Source organism: Dendropsophus ebraccatus, chromosome 9 (genome assembly GCF_027789765.1).
Source record: "Dendropsophus ebraccatus isolate aDenEbr1 chromosome 9, aDenEbr1.pat, whole genome shotgun sequence".
Classification (NCBI taxonomy): Eukaryota; Metazoa; Chordata; class Amphibia; order Anura; family Hylidae; genus Dendropsophus; species Dendropsophus ebraccatus.
In genome coordinates, this window is record NC_091462.1 from 100,073,322 (window position 1) to 100,097,081 (window position 23,760).

The following is a 23,760-nucleotide window of genomic DNA, read 5'->3' on the forward strand; positions in this document are numbered from 1 at the left end:
GTGTTGTACATGGGGTCCCCTCAGGGGTGTAACTAGAAATGGCTGGGCCCCATAGCAAACTTTTGATTGGGGCCCCCAGCCCCGCCCGCCCCCTCTTGATCGACCACTACGCCATCAACACACTCAGCTCTACACAGGTCCTGTACACCATATAAATTACAGTACAGTTATATCAGGTGACTTACAGGGGACGTCTTCTCTGATCGGAGTTCTTCCCTTTTCATTTTCTTCTCCATCTCCTTCTCTGAGCCACAAATCCACAGAATCTGCCAGAAAAACATATTAGGCTCCTCACACTGGCACCATCCTCATCTCTCTATACTGCACATCTGTATTGGCCCCTTTACACCCTCATTTAGTGGGAAGGCTGACTCTATGTGATCCCATTTTATTATATGGCCCTCCTCTCTGTCGCCCCTCCTTATAAATAGCCCCCTTATGTTGCCCCCCTTATAGAAGCCCCCCATGCTGTCCCCCTTATAGATGCCCCCCATGTTGTCCCCTAATAGATGGTCCCCTATGTTGCCCCCCCTATAGATGGCCCCTCCTATGTTGTCCTCTTATAGATGGCCCCCTCTCCCCCTATATTGTCCCTTTATAGATGTTCCCCTCTCCCCCAATGTTGTCCCTTTATAATATCCATCTCCCCTATGTTGTGCTCCTCTCCCCTATGTTGTCCCCTTATAGATGGCCCCCTCTCCCCCATGCTACTTTATTTGCTTTGAATATGCTCGCAGATTATGCCATGTGTAATGCAAACGTGTTTGACCGATACCTATAGTCACACTTTACACAGATATACACACTTATGCACATTGTATACTTACATCCATACTAACACACACACACAGAGACATTAAATAGACATACACATTACAGGGACATAGAAACTCACACACTGTGAGCACCTGTGTGTGCAGGGAAGCTCCATGCTGTGCAGTCCTCAGCTTCTCTCCTCACAGCTCTGAGCCCCTCCCCCTCACAGCCCGGGCTCTCGGCCCCTCCTCCTCACAGCGTCTCCGGGCCCTCTCCTCTTCTGTCCCGACATGAGGAGAAGGAGGAAGCAGTCAGAGAAGGCAGTAAGAGGGCGGGGGAGAGGCCCGGGGATAGCGAGGAGGGGGCACTGTGACAGGACAGACAGGAGGGAACTGTGTGCGGTACAGCTACAGCTGTCAGGTTGGCCGGGCCCCTTTGATCTTAGTCTGAGCCCGGGCCCCTGACAACTGTACCGCCAATACTGCCCTGATGGCGGCCCTGTCTCCGAGCACCACAACTAACCCTACCACAACCACCACCACAACTCCTATGAGATTTCCTAGGGCCACCACCGCAAGAACTTCTAGCACCACAACTACCACTGCATCTGTGACTATAACCACAACCACAATGTCCACCACCCCGACTACTACCACAACATCAACCACCAGCACAACTACTACCACTACAGAAACTGCCATCAAGACTGTTCTTAATGGTAAGATGCCCATTTTTTTCTACTACAGTCATTGCAAAATCTCTTTGTATTGTCCGGGCTTTATAAGGCATTGATAATGTTTTTACAGGTTGTGGAGGAAACTTGACAGGATCAGAAGGAGTTTTCACTTCTCCCAATTATCCCAACAATTACCCCAATAATGCTAAATGTCACTGGAATATTACCACCAATACGCAGGTAATGACACAGTTTCATCTGTACATTGATTCGTCATTGATGGCCACCCATGAGCTAGGGCTCCAACTGATCTAAACTAAAGCTGAGCCTTCAACTATGGGACTTCCATAGCTGAAGGAACAAATGGGATGGCGATGTTTACATGGAGACATCTAATCCATCTTTTTTTGTGGTTTTGTTACAGTTCACAGTCACCTTCACAGACTTTGATGTTGAGAACGAGGTTTACAGCTGTTTGTTCGACAAGCTGACGATCTATAATGGAAGAGACTTCAATGCTTCTTATAAGCTCAAGGATCTCTGCGGGCAGCAGCTCCCATCACCCATTATTTCCAATGGAAACTCAATGCAGTTTCTTTTCATCAGCGACCGCCATGTTACACAGAAAGGATTTCGGGTGGTCTACAAGCCAATATGAGCCCCTGTACAGCATTGTTTTTTAAACTGAGGGGTAGGTCCTCCAGATGTATGGATTACAGCGATTACTATCTCCAGGGTCCTTAAAGTGACTCTGTACCCACAATCTGACCCCCCCAAACCACTTGTCCCTTCGGATAGCTGCTTTTAATCCAAGATCTGTCCTGGGGTCCGTTTGGCAGAGGATGCAGTTATTGTTTTAAAAACGACTTTTAATCCGGCAGCGCTGTGTCTAACGGCCGGGGCTTACATTAGTATATGCATTAGGCTGGCACAACCTCTCTGTCCTTCCTCCCCACCCTCCTCATCATTAGGAATGCTCCAGACAGATTGCCTCCTATTCCCCTTCTGTGTGCATAATGAACATGGGCTGGATCGTTAAGACACCTGTGCAAAGCTCAAATAGCAGTAAATGTTCCTGGATCATTCCTAATGATGAGGAGAGCGGGGAGGAAGGACGGAGAGGATGTGCCAGCCTAATGCATATACAAATGTAAGCCCCGGCCGTTAGACACAGCGCTGTAGGATTAAAAGTTGTTTTTAGGACAATAACTGCATCCCTTGCCGAACGGACCCCAGGACAGATCTTGGATTAAAAGCAGATATCCGAAGGTACAAGCGGTTTGGGGGGGGGGTCAGATTGTGGGTACAGAGTCGCTTTAAAGTGTACCTGGGCCGGGGTCAGAGGTGAATTCCACTCTGATGGCAGAGGTTAGTTTCTCCATGGCTATCAACATGCATAAGACCATATTGCGTACCACCGCTATTCTGATCCATTGGGGGTCGCAAGCATTACATGTTTGTACTCCTATATAGAGACTAGCAGCCCACACCAATAATTAAAATAACACTCCATACTTGTTAAAGTGAATGTACTATCTGGTACATCGCTTAGGGTTTTTTAACATGAATGGTTCGATGCTGGTGCAGGGATGCTGGTGGCACGGTCCTTTTTTTGAACCGCCACCCAGTTCCCGCACACGGTGCCAGTCTATTCCCGAGCACTGGCCGGGCATGAATCATTGGGGTGGGCTTGCCGGCCCCCAGTGTGACAATCTCCCCTCTGTGACGCGTCTTCATTAGAATCAATGGAGCAACGTTACTGAGGAAAGGGGTTTTGTCACACTGGGGGCCGACTGGCCCACCTCCAGTTCTTTATGCCTGGTCAGTTCTCGGTAATAGACCAGTGTCGTGCATAGGGACTGGGCGGCAGTTTAAAAAAGGACCGTGCCACCAGCATCCCCGCACCAGCTTTGATCCATTCATGTAAAAAATCCTAAGCGATGTACCTGATGGTTTTTGGCAGGACAGGAGGTCTCAGTGCTTGTTTGTATTATTACTATTTGGAGAGTTAATTGGTAAGTTTATAGATGGATGGAACATTGACTAGGTACACACAACCTATGGAAAAGGACCAAACCAACATGGCGCCCGTTTTTTATTAAGAAAAGCATAAAGCAGCTTTTTGGGACAGGGGGACTTATATCTGCCCCCTCCGTATTACAAGAAAGGTAATGGGACACTTACGCCATTACTGCCTGGTTTAATAGGACACACATAGATAGATGAAGCCTCACCGATGGTGATGGCCCAAACCAACTTGGCTCTCCCCTTTTTATCAATAGAAGATCAAAGCAGCCTGCGGACACAGGAGGTATCAGAGCTTGTTTGCATCATTCCTATAAGGGGAAAAGGGCAACATGACACTTCGGCCATTTTCCTCTGGTTTAGGAAAGATGGAGCCTTGACTGGGTTCACAGTGCCCATAGGGGTGGGCTGACCCAACATGGTGCCCTTCTCTCTACTAAAAGAAGCAGCATCTTTTGTGGTCAGTGGTAACTATCAGGTTATCAGTTCTTACAGCTTCAGCAGCCAGACCCCTGGTATTCAGCTTTTTTGCTGGGTTAGTTGCCTTTATTCACACATAACCTGTATTCTGTTTTCTTGCAGTGTAATCTATGGAAAGAGAATATTCTCAGAACATTGTAAAATTTGTGTAAGACTCGGAAGAGACTGGACCCCCTTCTGCTGATGATAGTGTAATGCATTTGTCTTGTTGTACTTGTATCATATCGTTCATGGCCCTCTCCTTTTTATACTTGTAAATATATGATATCTTATCTGTATCACTCATATTGAGTTTTATTTTGATGGTATAGACCAGGGATGGGACACCTTCGGCTCTCCAGCTGTTGCAAAATTACAGTTCCCATCATGCCTGGACAGCCGAAGAGAAGCTTTGGTTGTCCAGGCATGATGGGAATTGTTGTTTTGCAACAGCTGGAGGGCCGAAAGTCCCCTGTCTCTGGTATAGGCTATAAGTTATAGTAGTACTTTCCCTTTATGTGGAACAGGGGCACATGAGTCTCCTAAAGCTGGCCATGCACATGATAGCTTTGTAAATGCTTATTCAATCGACAGTTATCCCTCCTGATCCCTCTACATATATGCATGCTAGAGATGAGTGAACCTCAATCATGATCAGATTTGTCCGATCCGGAACACTTTGCATTTGATTGCCCGCAGCTGGAGAAGTTGGATGCATCCCTAGGGAGTCCTGGAAAACATGGATACATCCTATCACTGTATCCAGCTTCTTCAGCCACTAATAATCAAATTGAGATGGTTCAGACGAACCTCAGCGTGATCGAGGTTTGCTCATCTGTAATGCATGCTCAGTCTGGGTGCCTTTGGGATAGGGACAACTCTGAGAACAAAAGAGTTGGGCAGCTGAACTCCAACATGCCTGATCTTTCGCTCCACCAACGTCTGCTATTGTTAAGAATTGGGAGGCGGCCATACTCATTAAAGGGGTACTCTGGCAAATTTTTCTTTCTTTCAAATCAACTGCTTTTAGCATGTTATACAGATTTGTAATTAACTTCTATATAAAAATCTCCAGTCTTCCAGTACTTATCAGCTGCTGTATGTCCTCCAGGAAGTGGTGTATTTTTCCAGTCTGACACAGTGCTCTCTGCTGCCACCTCTGTCCATGTCAGAAACTGTCCAGAGCAGCAGCAAATCCCCAGAGAAAACCTCTCCTGCTCTGGACAGTTCCTGACATGGACAGAGGTGGCAGCAGAGAGCACTGTGTCAGACTGCAAAGAATACACCACTTCCTGCAGGACATACAGCAGCTGATAAGTACTGGAAGACTGGGGATTTTTTAAATAGAAGTAAATTACAAATTTGTATAACTTTCAGAATAAATTTTATTCTTGCCGGAAATCCCTTTAGGATTTCCAATTGTGCTAAGACTGTTGGCATTGGCTCCCATTCTCTTATATACACGCACGTTTAGCTCTAAGCATGTGTTCTGAATAGGAAGAGATATATATGAAGATATATCAAAGAATTCTTCAGCTCAGAGCATACATGTGTTCTCACTAGGAATATATATATATATATATATATATATATATATATGAAGATATATCAAGCAATTCTTCATCTTAGATTAGAAAACAGAAGCGGCGATTAAGTTTATCTTTTATTTCTAGAAATCCAATATATATGTATTCTGCTGAACCAACAAAAAACAGCTTTATTGTCGATCTAGGGAACATGAGTGAAAAAAGCCAAAGCAATACACAATCTCAAAGCCGCTGGTGACTCCGAGATCAGTTCTGAAATGTGTTAATGTACATATGGATTATCGGATGTGGGCTATGATGTGGACTTGGAGGGGTAGCTCTATAGATGATGAGGCTCCTTGGTGATCGCCCGGAGCGATGGCCTATCATAGATGATTGATGGAAAGCCCATAACAGCCTGGAGATCGATATCCGTGTGACTCTTTCTTGCTTTGAGTTCATAAATCAGCGGCGGGGTCTGCAGGCCGCGGCTGTGTGTGAGACAGGGAGCGCAGTCTGGCTCGGCACAAGACCTTGTAGGAGATCAGTGGGAAGTCGTCACAGCTAACCCACTCTGAAGTCTTGGACTTGGAATAAAATGGCTGCGGAGACAGATAGATATGGTGTAAAGGACATAGTTGTACACTTTAAAGGGGGAGATTTATCAAACATGGTGTAAAGTGAAACTGGCTCAGTTGCCCCTAGCAACCAATCAGATTCCACCTTTCATTTTCAAAAGAGTTTGTGAGGAATGAAAGGTGGAATCTGATTGGTTGCTAGGGGCAACTGAGCCAGTTTCACTTTACATCATGTTTGATAAATCCCCCTTTGTGTTCATTTCATCACTGCTTGCTGTAAGTGAATAGGAACATTCTAGTTTACATCCAATGGCTCATTCACTGTACAGATCTAAGGCTACAGTCACACATTCAGTAATTTTTCAAAACCATATATGATATCTGCAATCGTCCATAATCCGCCAAAAAAATGTCCGTAATGCATCCATAATCCGTAGATTTTTTGGAAGGTGATAGTTAAAGGGATACTTCACCATTTATTTTTTCTTTCAAATCAACTGGAGTCAGAAAGTGGCAGAGATTTGTCATTTGACAGCGGAGAGAACTATGTCAGACTAGAAAGAATACACCACTTCTTGCAGGACAAACCCCAGCTGATAAGTACTGGAAGACTTGAGATTTTTTTAATTGAAGTAAATTACAAATCTCTGGCACCAGCTGATTTAAAATAAGAAAATTGTTGGTGAACTATCCCTTCAAATAAGGGAGAATGGTTTAAAATGGTTACTTATCTGTATAATGGATAAACTACGGAACATGTGAATGTAACCTAAGGGTCCTATTAGACAAAGTGATTTTCACCAATTATCGACAAATGACCTAAAAAAAATTAACTATAATACAGGGAATGATTACAATTATGATCGTTTCTATACTTTAATTTACGAATGGTCATAACTACAAACGAATGATGCCAACACGTACAGAAAGATTTGCGAACGATTAACAATGATTTTATCGTTGGCTCAAAAGGCGCGATCAGCGACACATGAATGAATGTTCATTAGTCGTTTGGTCGTCGTCTTCACACACATGGAAAGATTATTGCTTAAATTCGAACGCTATAACGATTTTTCGCACGATAATCTTTGTGTAATTGGGCCCTGTATCTAAAATTTTATTTAGACAAGAGCTCCTCAATTCCAGTCCTCAGGCCTCACCAACAGGTCATGTTTGAGAATATCCCATACAGAGAACACCGGTGGTAATACCTGATGCACTGAGGATAATTATATCACCTGTGACATACTAAGGGAATCCTCAAAACATGACCTGTTGGTGGGCAATAAGCAGTGTCGGAATGGGGTACCTTGGGCCCACCAGGGGATTTGATTCTAGACACCCACCCTAAATACACCAGTTATAACCAGCATCAATTCTTATATGTCATCCTGGAGCTGCTAACCAGGAAAGCCCACGTCTTGTTTAGGGGCCCACTAAGAGGTAGGGCCCACCGGGGGATTTCCCTGCTCCCCTGTGGGCCAGTCCGAACCTGGCTACGAGGACTGGAATTGGGAAGCACTGATTTAGATGCTGTGATCAGTAAGGTTCTGGCTGATGAAGAGGCAAGTGCTTTATTGCTTCATAGAGATGCATAGTGACTGTCAGGGCCTCCATACTCCATGTATTGGCTTTTCTTGAGTTGCTCTATCCCTAAGTTCTAGTGATGGGTAGTGGTCTCAGCAGCTGGACCCCCACCGATCACTATAAGGCCATGTTCACATGGCGTAAGACGGCCGGGTCACAGAATGCCCAGTGTTAAAGACAGTGTCGGACTGGAGTCCTTGGGCCCACCAGGGGAAATCCTTCTTGGGGCCCACCCTTCTGCCACTATACTTATCTATGGTAACATTAATAAGGGTCCAGTTACACGGCGTGATAGGAGGCAGTATATAGAGATGTGCGGCCGACAGCAATGATTATTACACCCGCACAAAAGATCTAATCAGCCAACTATGGGGCATTTGTCAGCTGATCTCTGGCACTGTTACATGGGGCTTCCTAGGAGCGCTTGTTACCGATAATTGGCCGATGTAATTGGGCTCTAAGACAATTTTCTTTGCATGATAACACTGTATACTACCGTATGCTACCAATAACACCAGTATATAAAGAGCAAACATCCCCACACATATTACTGCCATACTGTTACTGACCAGATCCTGTATACCAATATTACCAATAATACCAACCAATACCATCTCCACCATATTGTTACTGACCAGAACCAGTATACTAAGACCAATGAACACTGCACCAGATTACAAGTAACAAATACCACCACATACTGACTAATACCATCACATACTGACTAACACCACCACATACTGACTAACACCACCACATACTGACTAATACCATCACATACTGACTAACACCACCACATACTGACTAACCCCACCGCTGCTACTGACTAACACCACCACATACTGACTCACATCACCACTGCTACTGACTAACACCACCACATACTGACTAACACCGCCGCTGCTACTGAATAATCCTCTGTACACAGATCACCATCACCTCATCCAGTCATATAGAGGTAGACGCAGCTCTACACAGGTTCTGTACACCATATACATTACAGTGCAGTTATAGCAGGTGACTCACAGGGGACGTCTTCTCTATTCAGAGTTCTTCCCTCTTCTTCTTCTTCTCCATCTGTCCTGGGCCGTTATGAGAACTTCTATGAGCCACGAATCCACAGAATCTGCCAGAGAAATATATTAGGTTCCTCACTCTGTCACCATCCTCATCTCTATACACACTGCACATCTGTATTAGCCCCTTTATGCCCTCATTTAGTGGGTAGCCCTGACTCTATGTGTATATATCTCCCTTATAGTATATGGTCCCCTCTGTGTAGGCACCTTATAGATGGTCCTTTGTTCAGTCCCCCATATAGACAACTTACAGTGTTGTCCATGCCCCATATAGGTAGACCCCTTATGTTGTCCATCCCCATATATATAGCCCCTCCATGTTGTCCTTCTTCAATATAGATAGCCCCCTTATGTAGTCCATTCCCCCATATAGCCCCCTCATGTTGTCCATTCCCCCCTATAGCCCCTCATGTTGTCCATTCCCCCATATAGCCCCCCTCATGTTGTCCATCCCCCCCTAAAGCCCCCTTATGTTGTCTATCCCCCCATAGCCCCCTTATGTTGTCTATCCCCCCATAGCCCCCTTATGTTGTCCATCCCCCCTATAGCCCCCCCCTTAATGTTGTCCATCCCCCCTATAGCCCCCCTTATGTTGTCTATCCCCCCATAGCCCCCCTTATGTTTTCCATCCCCCCATAGCCCCCTTATGTTGCCCATCCCCTCCATAGCCCCCCTTATGTTTTCCATCCCCCCTATAGCCCCCCTTATGTTGTCCATCCCCCCCTATAGCCCCCCTTATGTTGTCCATCCCCCCCTATAGCCCCCAGTGCTGGCCATCCCCCCTATAGCCCCCAGTGCTGGCCATCCCCCTCCCTCCCCTATAGCCCCCAGTGCTGGCCATCCCCCTCCCTCCTCTATAGCCCCCAGTGCTGGCCATCCCCCCCCCCTCCCTCCCCCCCCCTATAGCCCCCAGTGCTGGCCATCCACCCCCCCTCCCTCCCCTATAGCCCCCAGTGCTGGCCATCCCCCTCCCTCCCCTATAGCCCCCAGTGCTGGCCATCACCCCCCCTCCCTCCCCTATAGCCCCCAGTGCTGGCCATCCACCCCCCCCCTCCCTCCCCTATAGCCCCCAGTGCTGGCCATCCCCCTCCCTCCCCTATAGCCCTCAGTGCTGGCCATCCACCCCCCCTCCCTCCCCTATAGCCCCCAGTGCTGGCCATCCCCCTCCCTCCCCTATAGCCCCCAGTGCTGGCCATCCCCCTCCCTCCCCTATAGCCCCCAGTGCTGGCCATCCCCCTCCCTCCCCTATAGTCCCCAGTGCTGGCCATCCCCCCCCCCCCTCCCTCCCCTATAGCCCCCAGTGCTGGCCATCCACCCCCCCCTCCCTCCCCTATAGCCCCCAGTGCTGGCCATCCCCCTCCCTCCCCTATAGCCCCCAGTGCTGGCCATCCCCCCCCCTCCCTCCCCTATAGCCCCCAGTGCTGGCCATCCCCCTCCCTCCCCTATAGTCCCCAGTGCTGGCCATCCCCCCCCCCCTCCCTCCCCTATAGTCCCCAGTGCTGGCCATCCCCCCCCCCCTCCCTCCCCTATAGCCCCCAGTGCTGGCCATCCAACCCCCCTCCCTCCCCTATAGCCCCCAGTGCTGGCCATCCCCCTCCCTCCCCTATAGCCCCCAGTGCTGGCCATCCCCCCTATAGCCCCCAGTGCTGGCCATCCCCCCTATAGCCCCCAGTGCTGGCCATCCCCCTCCCTCCCCTATAGCCCCCAGTGCTGGCCATCCCCCCTATAGCCCCCAGTGCTGGCCATCCCCCCTATAGCCCCCAGTGCTGGCCATCCCCCCTATAGCCCCCAGTGCTGGCCATCCCCCCTATAGCCCCCAGTGCTGGCCATCCCCCTCCCTCCCCTATAGCCCCCAGTGCTGGCCATCCCCCCTATAGCCCCCAGTGCTGGCCATCCCCCCTATAGCCCCCAGTGCTGGCCATCCCCCCTATAGCCCCCAGTGCTGGCCATCCCCCTCCCTCCCCTATAGCCCCCAGTGCTGGCCATCCCCCCTATAGCCCCCAGTGCTGGCCATCCCCCCTATAGCACCCAGTGCTGGCCATCCCCCTCCCTCCCCTATAGCCCCCAGTGCTGGTAAAAAACAACAAAACCCAACTCACCTGTCACCACGCTCCCCTGACGGTCGCGGGCCTCTTCTTCTCTTCCCCGACAGACGAGCAGCTCCTGGTCCTGGCAGCATCACCACCAGAGAGCTTTGTGTGCACCGCAGCGGCTGGGACTTCCGGTATGCGTTACGTGAACCGGAAGTCCCCGCTGCCGCACTGCGCACGGAGCTCTCTGGTGATGACGCTGCCCGGGACCAGCAGCTGCTCATCTGTCACGGGAGGCGGCGGCAGCACCACGCTTGTGACCGCAAGCAAGAAGCTGCTTGCGGTCACAAGAGTGATTGACAGGGCGGGAAGCCAATGGCTTCTTGCCCTGTCAATCGGAACACTGCTACATTTAACTGGAAGCGATCGTTTCGATCGCTTCCAGTTAAAAGGGAAGGTGCGGCAATCGGCGGCTGAGTGGGCCCCCTAGGAGCACGGGGGCCCCCGCTGGGCTTACTGGGTGGAGACCACATTCTTGTGGTCTCCAGCCCTGTGTCCCCTGACTGGGGGGCGGGGCCTACTCCTGCTCGGGGCCCACCGGGGAATTCCCCGGTCCCCCGGTGGCCCAGTCTGACACTGGTTAAAGATCATCCAGGCCAATAATGCAGTACCGGCCGGATTATCTTCACTGCTGTTTTATTCAGATGCGGGCGCATCCGTGCGTGCCTGCATCCAAATTCACTGCTGCACACAATGGAGCATACGGCTGGAGCCGCACACTCATTCTGTCCCCTGACAGGTTCTCTGCGGCCGCTATTCATTGACATCTCAGTTGTCTGCGGCGCCGCTAGGCATCCTGTCTGGAGTGTATACTCTGGGGGAGATTTATCAAACATGGTATAAAGTGAAACTGGCTCAGTTGGCCCTAGCAACCAATCAGATTCCACTTTTCATTTTAGAAAGAATCTGTGAGGAATGAAAAGTAGAATCTGATTGGTTGCTAGGGCCAACTGAGCCAGTTTCACTTTACACTATGTTTGATAACTCGCCCCCTATGGCTATGTTCACACTACGTAAGTTTCCGGCCGTAGCGCGTTCCGTGAATAAGCGGCCGGAGATTTACGTAGATTGCGTACAATGGAAAGTATACGATCTACGGCTGCACCGTTCACACTACTTAAGAACTTACGAGCGGATCGTATGCAGCGCCGTTAAAAAATGAACGAGACCATTGTTTCAGGTCAAAAATGCTGTAACTTACGCCCGTAGCGTAACATGCGGTCCCGTACGGAGTGGTGATTTCTTCATTTTTGCACTTTGATTTGCCGATCCAAAAGGTTCTGTGGGGTGTCCGGGGCTAGCCGAAGATATCCAAGTAAAAGACAGCTGTCAGATCGCTACGTACGGCGCTGGGGAAGCGTAAGTAGACTACAGGCGTAAGTTCGCGGACCGTACGTAGCCGGCCGCAACTTGCGTAAATCCCTGGCCGGAGTTTCACACGTAAAATATGCGACCGGACATATACGTATTGTGAACATAGCCTATATGTATACACTCCGGACAGGATTCCCCCAAATCGACAACAACAGCCGTGATTAATAATTTACGTTGTGTGAACATGGCCTTATGCTGCGTTTAGACGTAACGATTATCATGTGAATTTGCGCGATAACGATCGCATTCGAAGGATAATCGTACGTGTAAATGCAGCGAACGATCAAACGGCGAATGAGAAATCGTTCATTTTGATCTTACAATGTTCTCAAATCGTCGTTCGCAAAAAATTCGCAGATCGTTCCGTGTAAACAGTCGTTCGCCGATTTAACCAATGTGTGAGATAGGCTTAAGCGATCGCAAAACGAATTTTCCGTACGATATATCGTACTGTTTAAACTCTGATCGTTATGAAAAAAAAATTGTTACTCCGACATCGTTAATCGTACGATCGGGCGAATTATGAGGTGTGACAAGATTGATTTACTATCGTTATCACCAGGTAATAGCACAAAGTATAGGAGAAAGCTGCTCCAGCTCATGTACACCCCTGCGGTGGATATCTGTGCAAGAGGCAGATCCACAGCCATCAAATAAGATCACGTAGGTCATACAAGCTACAAGACGCACAGGTTGTCTGATCCTTGTAGCTGTAGACTAATGGTGTCACTGGAGACTAGTGGAGATGATCCCAGTGTATGGAGATAAATGGTTCCCTGTAATACTACTCTGATCATTTCATCATCCCACAGATTATTCTCCAGCGATCCCCGCAGCTCATTACAATACATCAAGTATAAAGAGGCATCAATTACTATAAGGCCGAGACATCCAGAGCTCCCTGGTGCATCATCTGTCACATTGCAGTCTGCTAACCAGAAGTCTATGAAAACAGATTGCAGCTCATCCATAGACAGCGCTATACGGTGTGGGGGGCAGAGCTCAGGTTCATCACAGGATAATATACAAACCTGATGAGGATGAGGAGGCTGGGGGTGTTATATACTATAAATGATGCCTGTTACTTCCTCACTGTACCACTACTATAAGTACACAGGCTCACTGGACCACTATTACTGGTACTTCTCACAGGTCTAATATTGTGGGTACACTTCCTCACTGTACCACTATTATAAGTACACATGCTCACTAGACCACTATCATAAGTACACTTCCTTTTTGTCCACCTATTATAAGTATACATGATCACTAGACCACTATTATGGGTACACTTCCTCACTGTACCTCTATTTTAAGTATACATGATCACTGGACCACTATTAAAAGTATACATGCTTACTAGACCACTATTATAGGTACACTTCCTCACTATACCACTATTATAAGTATACATGCTTTCTAGACCACTACTATAGGTACACTTCCTCACTGTATCACTATTATAGGAACACTTCCTCATTGTATAACTATTATAGGTATACTTCTTTACTGTACCACTATTATAGGTACACATGCTCACTAGACCACTATAAGTACACTTCCTCTGTGTCCCACTATTATAGGTATACATGATCACTAGACCACTATTATAACTATTCATGATCACTAGACCACTATTATAAGTATACATGATCACTAGACCACTATTATAACTATTCATGATCACTAGACCACTATTATAAGTATACATGATCACTAGACCACTATTATAACTATTCATGATCACTAGACCACTATTATAAGTATACATGATCACTAGACCACTATTATAAGTATACATGATCACTAGACCACTATTATAGGTACACATTATCACTAGACCACTATAATAAGTACACTTCCTCTGTGTCCCACTATTATAGGTATACATGATCACTAGACCACTATTATAACTATTCATGATCACTAGACCACTATTATAATTATACATGATCACTAGACCACTATTATAAGTATACATGATCACTAGACCACTATTATAGGTACACATTATCACTAGACCACTATAATAAGTACACTTCCTCTGTGTCCCACTATTATAGGTATACATGATCACTAGACCACTATTATAACTATTCATGATCACTAGACCACTATTATAATTATACATGATCACTAGACCACTATTATAAGTATACATGATCACTAGACCACTATTATAACTATTCATGATCACTAGACCACTATTATAAGTATACATGATCACTAGACCACTATTATAAGTATACATGATCACTAGACCACTATTATAGGTACACATGCTCACTAGACCACTATAATAAGTACACTTCCTCTGTGTCCCACTATTATAACTATTCATGATCACTAGACCACTATTATAAGTATACATGATCACTAGACCACTATTATAAGTATACATGATCACTAGACCACTATTATAACTATCCATGATCACTAGACCACTATTATAAGTATACATGATCACTAGACCACTATTATAACTATACATGATCACTAGACCACTATTATAAGTATACATGATCACTAGACCACTATTATAAGTATACATGCTTACAAGACCACTATTATAGGTACACTTCCTCACTGTACCACTTTTAGAGGAACACCTCCTTATTGTATAACTATTATAGGTACACTTCCTCACCTTACCACTATTATAGATACACATCCTCACTGTACAACTATTATAGGTACACTTTCTCACTGTTCAACTATTATAGGTACTTTTCCTCTCTGGATGACTATTATAGGTACACTTCCTCACTTGACCACTATTATAGGTACTCTTCCCTTATTGCCCCCTATCATAGATGTTCTTTCTCACTGTGCCAATATCACTGTTTAAACTCAAAATATCTGTCTTTGCTTATACAAATACTCTTCCTCACTGAACCACTGTTATACATGATGGTCTTCTCTGTATCACTTTTATAGGTACACTTCCTCACTAAGCCACTGATATAGAGACCCTTCACCACCATTGAATATACTTTTCTTCACTGTACATTACTGTTTTACCCAATGCACCAAAATCCCTGCTTTTCCTCACTGTACCAATATTATAGGAACTATTCTTCACTGAACCACTAACATATGTTATCAAACCACTAATGTCGATCCTCTTTCTCATTGCACAGCATTTAATGAATGATCTTCCATATTGAGTCAGTAAAAATCTTCATGTACGTAGATACTCTTACTCACTGGACCACTTATATAGGTAGTCCTCCTTACTAGTATTATAGTAAGTATATTAGTGCTCTTTCTCACCAGACCAATAATATAGGTAATTTTCTTTGATGGACCACTATTATAGATGGTCTTCCTCACTAGACCACTTATATAGCTACTCTTTCTCACTAGACCGCTTTTATAGGTACCCACCCTCACTGCACCATTATATCTCCTCCTCAATGGAACAATTTTGCCCATTATGCTATTATACGCATTCTCACCATACCAACATCAATGTTCTTACTCACTGTACCAAAAACCCAGCTCTTCCTATTTCTTCCACTATTATAGGTACTTTTCCTCATTGTACTCCTACTATAGGTACTATTACTTTATCACCATCACTAACCTTCCTAACTGTAAAGATGTTACTAGTACTCTTAGTGCTGCTTTAAAAGGTACTCTTGCTCACTGTGCCAACATCATATAATCAAAGCGTTCTCACTTTATCACTATTCTACTGTGCTAATGCCAACACTGCACTTTCTCACTGTTCCAACATATGCGCTGTTCAATGTTGTTTCTCCTTAATACATCATCCTTTTCCTTATACTGTATCACAATCATTTTTCCTCACTGCACCAACATTATGTTCCTTACTTACTGTACCAGCCACATTCCTGTTCTTATGGACTCTATAATACAAATATCACATTGTACCTTTACTATCACTTTTCATTGTACCAATATCATGCCTGCCTTTGCTCACTGAGCCACTGTAACTGCTGCTCTACTTCCCTATATATTTACTCTATGTAATGTAATACTGTAATTATGTGTTATTATAGTAATTTAGGTGTAACTCAGCTAGTGATTCTATGTATCTAAGCAGAGTACGCACTGTATTATCTAATCATATGACATGAAATACAGCAATATAAACAAGATACCAAAGAGATGTAGCAGTGTTGATACTAGCAAGATGTAGCCGAGTCGAATTTGTCATTTAGCCGTAACTTAATAGAGGTAACTGTATAATAAACAGTGCTGCTGCATCTAACACATTTAACTCAGCTACTTGTTTATGTGACTCTCTATAGACAGAAACAGTGCCACTATTGTCTATAGGCTGAGTTTGGTATTGCACCTCAGCCTTATAACAGTAAATACTGCAATACCAGACACAGCCTATAGACAAGAGCGGCGCTGTTTCTATAAACGAAATCTGTTCAGTCAGATCTGCTTCATGAAAAGTTGGGGGCAAATTATTTAGGAGCCTGGGAAAGCTGAGTAATATCCATGGTGTTACCATATCGGTTGCCACCCAGAATTGTCACCCTTAAATGAATGTTACCTGCTTGTCTTTGGCAGCTGGTGTTCTCCATGGCTGGGGATGTGACCTGTTCTCTTCCTGTAGATGAAGGAACATGGTCAGGATGTCCTCTCTGCTGGGTCTTCTCTCTTGGACAGACTCCATGGAGCTCCTCATGTGTCTGTCCGTGTTCCTCACCTTTATTTGCCCATCTTCCAGACTTCTAACTACATCACCTGGCTCCATGGTGACCCAAGTCTCTTCTGGGCTCCTCTTTCTTTCTCCTGGCCCCACATTGACCAACATTTGCCCCTCTAGATTTCTTCTTTCCTCCTCCCCCTCTGGGTACCTGGTCGTCTGGCTTTGGTCCTCGAGACTTCTCTCTTCTCCCCGGTCACTATACATCCAGGATCCTTGCTCCAGACCCTTATCATCTTGACTTTCTTGAAGACTTCTCTTGTCTTGGATCAGTTTATGAATTAACCTCTGCTCTCCTGGATCAGGAGACAACTGCACCCCTACCCTTTCCCCACTCCAGGGTGTCTGTAATAACCCTGCCTCCTCTTTTGCTCCCTGCCAGGGGTCCACCTTAGCATCTCTTCTCCATAAGTAAGGTGAGCGGCGAACCCCTATGAGGAGTCCGGAGGCTCTGCCCACGGTGTGGTACCTGGGACTTGCAGAGTGCTTGTACCAGGATGTCCCTGGGTGGGGTGAAGCTAGAAGTAGGGTTCCAAGAAACCAACAGCAGATTGGGCTTATTGGCCAACTCATAGTCTACCAGTACAAGTGTTCTCCTGGACTGGTCAAGATGGTACGAAATAAGCTGTAGGGGCAGATGTGCCCTCCTGGATTGGTCAAGAAGATACAAGATGAGGAGCTGTTGGGACAGATATGTCCTCCTGGACTGGTCAAGATGGTGCGAAATAAGGAGCTGTAGGGGCAGATGTGTCCTCCTGGACTGGTCAAGATGGTGCGAGATAAGGAGCTGTAGGGGCAGAAATGTCCTCCTGGACTGGTCAAGATGGTACAAGATGAGGAGTTGTAGGGGCAGATGTATCCTCTTGGACTGGTCAAGATGGTACGAGATGAGGAGTTGTAGGGGCAGATGTGTCCTCCTGGACTGGTCAAGATGGTGCAAAATGAGGAGCTGTAGGGGCAGATGTGTCCTCCTGGACTGGCCAAGATGGTGCGAAATGAGGAGCTGTAGGGGCAGATGTGTCCTCCTGGACTGGCCAAGATTGTATGAGATGAGGAGCTGTAGGGGCAGATGTGTCCTCAGGTTCTGTATTGGAGGATGGGGGTCTATAACTGCTGTAGCCTCCACCCCTGTGTTCAGCCTGGAGTCTCGTATCAGATCTGTAACTGAGTCTCTTATTCCTCCCTATATAAAGAGACATATGAGGGGGGGGGGGGGGAGTCATCACATCATCTCTGAAATACCACTCATTCTTCTGTGGAGGGGGGTCGCACTGGGCTAATGCAGAACACTCACTCGTACCTTGTTCCTCTTATTATCCCAAAGATGAATACCACCATTAGTGTAAATGTGTCGTCTGATCTGTACGAGAGTCCGTGTCATGCGAAATTTCATGGTCCTCTCAAAGAAAACTGCTGCATGACAGATGGGATCAGCTTCTAGGGGCCTATTCACACGAGCAGATATTAGTATTAGTGATTGCTAATATGATTGATGGAGGCGACCTAATAGTAGTTACATAGGACCCTAAATCATTGAGCTAAATGCATCACTTGGTCGCCTAACAATGTGACATGCCGGCGATCAATTCATCCTTCATGTTCACACATCACAAGGTCAGAAGCAGCAATGATTTCTTATAGGTTTGATGAGTGGTGAATGTTTTATCACTAAATGTTGACATTTCTTCATACTAAGTGACTTCTGTAAATGGGCCAGACCCCCCGACTGAACCCGGACCGGGGTGGCGGTTATGTCCGGAAGGATACAAGGGGGAATGACGACTGTTCTGTCTGTACCATCAACTAAAACCCTTAAACTTGACTGTAAAAGGTTGAAAGTTTTGGTTGAAAAGTTGTAATTTTCTATAATGGAAAGTATAGAAGTGTTATATTACAGCATGATTATTACCCTGTACCCCAAGTGTCAGCGTGTTATTACCCTGTACCCCAAGTGTCAGCGTGTTATTATCCTGTACCCCAAGTGTCAGCGTGTTATTACCCTGTACCCCAAGTGTCAGCGTGTTATTATCCTGTACCCAAAGTGTCAGCGTGTCAGTGTCATTATCCTGTACCCCAAGTGTCAGTGTCCTGTACCCCAAGTGTCAGTGTCCTGTACCCCAAGTGTCAGTGTGTCATTACCCTGTACCCCAAGTGTCAGTGTCCTGTACCCCAAGTGTCAGTGTCCTGTACCCCAAGTGTCAGCGTGTCATTGTCCTATACCCCAAGTGTCAGAGTGTCAGTGTCCTGTACCCCAAGTGTAAGTGTCCTGTACCCCAAGTGTCATTATCCTGTACCCCAAGTGTCAGTGTCCTGTACCCCGTGTCAGCGTGTTTTTATCCTGTACCCCAAGTGTCAGAGTGTCATTACCCTGTACCCCAAGTGTCAGCGTGTCACTATCCCGTACCCCAAGGGTCAGCGTGTCATTGTCCTGTACCCCAAGTATGTGTCCTGTACCCCAAGTGTCATTATCCTATACCCCAAGTGTCAGAGTGTTATTATCCTGTACCCCAAGTGTCAGCGTGTCAGTGTCCTCTACCCCAAGTGTCAGTGTCATTATCCTGTACCCCAAGTGTCAGCGTGTCATTGTCCTGTACCCCAAGTGTCAGCGTGTCAGTGTCCTGTACCCCAAGTGTCAGTGTCCTGTACCCCAAGTTTTAGAGTGTCATTATCCTGTACCCCAAGTGTCAGCGTGTTATTATCCTGTACCCCAAGTGTCAGCGTGTCATTACCCTGTACCCCAAGTGTCAGTGTGTCATTGTTCTGTACCCCAAGTGTCAGCGTGTCATTACCCTGTACCCCAAGTGTCAGTGTGTCATTGTCCTGTACCCCAAGTGTCAGCGTGTCAGTGTCCTGTACCCCAAGTGTCAGTGTCCTGTACCCCAAGTGTCAGAGTGTCATTATCCTGTACCCCAAGTGTCAGCGTGTTATTATCCTGTACCCCAAGTGTCAGCGTGTCATTACCCTGTACCCCAAGTGTCAGTGTGTCATTGTCCTGTACCCCAAGTGTCAGCGTGTCATTACCCTGTACCCCAAGTGTCAGTGTGTCATTGTCCTGTACCCCAAGTGTCAGCGTGTCATTGTCCTGTACCCCAAGTGTCAGCGTGTCATTATCCTGTACCCCAAGTGTCAGCATGTCATTGTTCTGTACCCCAAGTGTCAGCGTGTCATTATCCTGTACCCCAAGTGTCAGCGTGTCAGTGTCCTGTACCCCAAGTGTTAGCGTGTCATTATCCTGTACCCCAAGTGTCAGCATGTCATTGTTCTGTACCCCAAGTGTCAGTGTGTCATTGTCCTGTACCCCAAGTGTCAGTGTCCTGTACCCCAAGTGTCAGCGTGTCAGGGAAGGGGGCATTATTACTATGGGTACACAGCCAGACAGGAGGCAGTGACTGTGTGGGCACAGCAGGGAAGGGGGCATTATTACTTTGGGGACACAGGCAGACAGAGGGCAGTTACTGTGGGGGCACAGCTGGGAATTATTACTATATTAAGGAACACATCAGGAGGCAATATTACTATATGGGGACACAGCAGGGGCATTATTACTATATAGAGGACACAGCAGGAGACATTATTACTATATGGAGGCACAGCAGACATTATTACTATAGTGAGGCACAGCAGGGGGCATTATTACTATATGGGACACAGCAGAGCAGGGGGACATTTTTACTAGATGAGCGCTGAGCGGGAAGTATTATTACTAGTGGACATTATTACTATATGGAGGGCACAGCAGGGGACATTTTTATTATATGGAGAGCCCAGCAGGGGACATTATTACTATATGGGGACCCAGCAGGGCATCCTACATACAGGGGGCAACCCACATATCTACATGACACAAAAAAGTGAAAGTTGTTGTAAAAGTGCGGAGCCTAAGATGTTTGTCTGGCAGGTTTAGAAGAGATGAATTGTAGCTGCAAGAAATCATCATGGTGGTCCGGGCCAGGTGCCATAATACACACACTGCTTTTGCTTAGCAACAACTGCACACGGGGGTTGGGGGTACCCCAAGTGTCAGTGTCATTATCCTGTACCCCAAGTGTCAGTGTCATTATCCTCTACCCCAAGTGTCAGTGTCACTATCATGTACCCCAAGTGTCAGTGTGTCATTATGCTTTACCCCAATATGGTGTGTGCTCGACCGGTCACTTGCTAGATGGTAATGTATGATGCCACTTCTATGGTGGTTGGTCGGAGTATAGCTCAGCCAGTGGATGTACTGTTGTGACGCCAGTTCCAGTTGGGCACACTTATCACGGTGGTCCGGAATGGAGCTGCGACCCACCCGGACTATCGGTACCGCCACCCACAGAAAGGGGAGATGACCCAAGGATGGAGTAGTGACTGTGTAGGTGCCAGAACAATAATCACTGAGTCCTGTTACCATAAATAAAATCTTCTTACTGTGAAAATACTTTGTACAGTAGCAGACCATAGACGTGACAGAACAGAATCTGCGCTAAGAACCTTTAGACTAGAAGAGCTGAGCTAACTTGGTCGCGTGCTGAGAAGTAGAGTGAACTGAGAACAGTAGAGAGGAGTCTGTGCTGAGAGTTCAGAGTAGTGGAGAGTTTTTACCAAGAGTCCCAACTCAGGGAAAAAATGTGCTCTGCCGGAACTTTAGAAGAAGAAGAAGAAGTACAATACTGAAGAATACAGTACTTGAAAATACAAGTATACTTGTGCCCGTGTTTTGACCTTTACTGTCGTTATACCACCTGTTGCCCTACAGTGTCAGGTGACCCGTCCTACTAGGGTGACACAAGCCCTAGACCTTGTTACCTGAGTTGAACAAGGTGGCCAAATTACCTGGTTACACCTGCGCTTTTAGAAGTGTTTACTGGGGGTTGGGGTGTTCACTTGTCCTCTTCTAAGTAGCTTAGCACTGCGTACTAGGAATAGGTATAGTTTTTGAAGAAAAAGTCTCTGTGTCTCCCATGTGCGTCTATCCACTACCACACACTACACTAGACTGGACTTGAGGGGGGACCAGGCAAAGCCAGGGCCCAGCTGGACTACAGCAGGGACCATCTTTTCTTGAGTCCTCTCTCCATCAAGACTTGGGTAAGACTCACTGTAGGCGTGCACTTTCTCTCCCCATGTGACAACTTCCTACAGGAGGTGTAATGCCCCTGTGAGTGGTGGAGAAGACAGTGTAAAGAGAAAAAAGGATAGAGATAAGTGAAAAGATAGAACAGCTCTCATTAGTGCGCAGATTACAACAAACAATAACGCCTTGTTCACTACAGCTGTGCAATACATAAGTGCATATACAGATAACAGTGACATCTTGTGGTAAAACTTAGGTACTACTTCATTACCATGCTTACTTGAAGTATAGACTTTTGCGAGGGGTGTGAAAACTAATAACACCTGTGGTGGGATACCACACCAAGATTCAGTGTGCAGTTATCCTGTAACCCAAATGTTAGTGTGTCACTATCCTGTACCCCAAATTTCAGTGTGTCATTATCCTGTACCCCAAGTGTCAGCGTGTCATTGTCCTGTACTCTAAGTGTCAGGGTGTCATAATCCTGTACCTCAAGTGTCAGTGTGTCACTATCCTGTACCCCAAGTGTCAATATGCTGTACCCCAGGTGTCAGCGTGTCATTGTCCTGTACCCCAAGTGTCAGTGTCATTGTCCTGTACCTAAGTGTCAGTGTGTCATTATCCTGTACCCCAGGTGTCATTATCCTGTACCCCAAGTGTCAGTGTGTCATTATCCTGTACCCCACGTGTCAGCATGTCATTATCCTGTACCCCAAGTGTCAGTGTCATTATCCTGTACCCCAAGTGTCAGTGTGTCATTATCCTGTACCCTAAGTGTCAGCATCCTGTACCCTAAGTGTCAGCGTGTCATTATCCTATATCCCAAGTGTCGGTGTCCTGTACCCCAAGTGTCAGCGTGTCATTATCCTGTACCCCAAGTGTCAGGGTCATTATCCTGTACCCCAAGTGACAGCGTGTCATTATCCTGTACCCTAAGTGTCAGCGTGTCATTATCCTGTACCCCAAGTGTCAGTGTCCTGTACCCCAAGTGTCAGCATTGTTGTTGTACAGCCCAGTAACGCACCACAATAGCTTCAGTTACCTTTACAGACAGATAGCAGGGACTAAAGGCCATATTACGTGGCCTGAGCCATGTTCTATCTGCTAGATCGGCGCTCATCTACCAACCCTATTAGAAGGCTGGATGATCTTATTACACAGAGAGATGTGAGGCTGACAGAAGATTATTTTATGACAGGTTAAAAGACAGCGATCAGCCGACGAGTGAGCAAATGCTGATCACTGGGTCTGTTACATGGACAGATATCTGCCTGGTTTGTTTGGTAGATATACTCTATGTGTAATAGGACCTTACCAGGCTCTGACATCCCCATGTCCTGCTGTTCCCTCGTCTTCCCTGTAGTGGGTGAAGGACCCCCAAGTATCATGACTTCTTCAGGAGGCGGATCTCACCTGTGAACAAAGCCTTCCATAAGATGTATAAGTGCGGGACAGGACCCGGATTGTTCCGCTAGACAATACCATGGATAATTAGACTGGTTGATTTGTAATTCTGTCTATTGTGGTACGCTGCTTCATAATCTGAACACATGCAACAAAAAAAATAAAACCATTATCTTGCAAACAAATAGGTCTGCGCCTCGCTCTGCAAATAAAAGAAATTATCTGTGAACATTAAACTTTACAGCAAGATAAAAGATGGTAAATATAGGCAATACAAGACGTCTAATTACTCATGGTAATGGAGCTGGATTGTGCGCAAATGTCACCGGCATAATACACCGTCATTTACAATCCGCATCACAAACAGCTCAATTTGAATAACACAGAACAAGGAAGAAAACTATTATTGTGCTGACTTACTGGCGGAGACGTATGGGCGCGCGGAGAGAGCTGCTGCCGAGAA

The 23,760-nt window shown here is 46.5% G+C and overlaps 2 protein-coding genes across 3 annotated transcripts; one reads left to right on the forward strand and one right to left on the reverse strand.

Moving 5' to 3' along the window:
- Nucleotides 1-1,012: 1,012 nt before the first annotated feature.
- LOC138801332 (protein SpAN-like) lies at nucleotides 1,013-4,164 on the forward strand. Its single transcript, XM_069984045.1, has 4 exons — nucleotides 1,013-1,474; nucleotides 1,563-1,672; nucleotides 1,857-2,123; nucleotides 4,040-4,164. Exons 1-3 carry the CDS (start codon nucleotides 1,246-1,248, stop codon nucleotides 2,088-2,090), a joined length of 573 nt encoding a protein of 190 aa, XP_069840146.1. The 5' UTR covers nucleotides 1,013-1,245; the 3' UTR covers nucleotides 2,091-2,123; nucleotides 4,040-4,164.
- A 1,452-nt stretch (nucleotides 4,165-5,616) lies between these two features.
- Nucleotides 5,617-23,409, reverse strand: NPW (neuropeptide W). Of its 2 annotated transcripts, none has more exons than XM_069982074.1 (2): nucleotides 16,682-17,730; nucleotides 5,617-6,044 (listed from the first exon to the last, which is right to left on the reverse strand). In XM_069982074.1, the coding sequence occupies exons 1-2, from the start codon at nucleotides 17,408-17,410 to the stop codon at nucleotides 5,901-5,903; spliced, it is 873 nt and encodes a 290-aa protein (XP_069838175.1). In that variant the 5' UTR covers nucleotides 17,411-17,730; the 3' UTR covers nucleotides 5,617-5,900. The 2 variants fall into 2 exon arrangements, 1 of the variants encoding a protein (XP_069838175.1); XR_011364459.1 differs by lacking the exon at nucleotides 16,682-17,730 and adding an exon at nucleotides 23,209-23,409 and having other exon boundaries at nucleotides 5,958-6,044.
- Nucleotides 23,410-23,760: the final 351 nt, after the last annotated feature.

What these genes read in the sequence shown, in the direction of transcription:
- NPW (XM_069982074.1), bottom strand. Translation starts at nt 17,410, where the DNA reads ATGAGTTGGCCAATAAGCCCAATCTGCTGTTGGTTTCTTGGAACCCTA. An exon ending in CAGCTGCCAAAGACAAGCAG is followed by an intron (nt 6,045 to 16,681) that starts GTAACATTCATT and finishes CTGTCTCCGCAG; the next exon opens with CCATTTTATTCCAAGTCCAA.
- LOC138801332 (XM_069984045.1), top strand. Translation starts at nt 1,246, where the DNA reads ATGGCGGCCCTGTCTCCGAGCACCACAACTAACCCTACCACAACCACC. An exon ending in CATCAAGACTGTTCTTAATG is followed by an intron (nt 1,475 to 1,562) that starts GTAAGATGCCCA and finishes ATGTTTTTACAG; the next exon opens with GTTGTGGAGGAAACTTGACA. An exon ending in ATATTACCACCAATACGCAG is followed by an intron (nt 1,673 to 1,856) that starts GTAATGACACAG and finishes GTTTTGTTACAG; the next exon opens with TTCACAGTCACCTTCACAGA.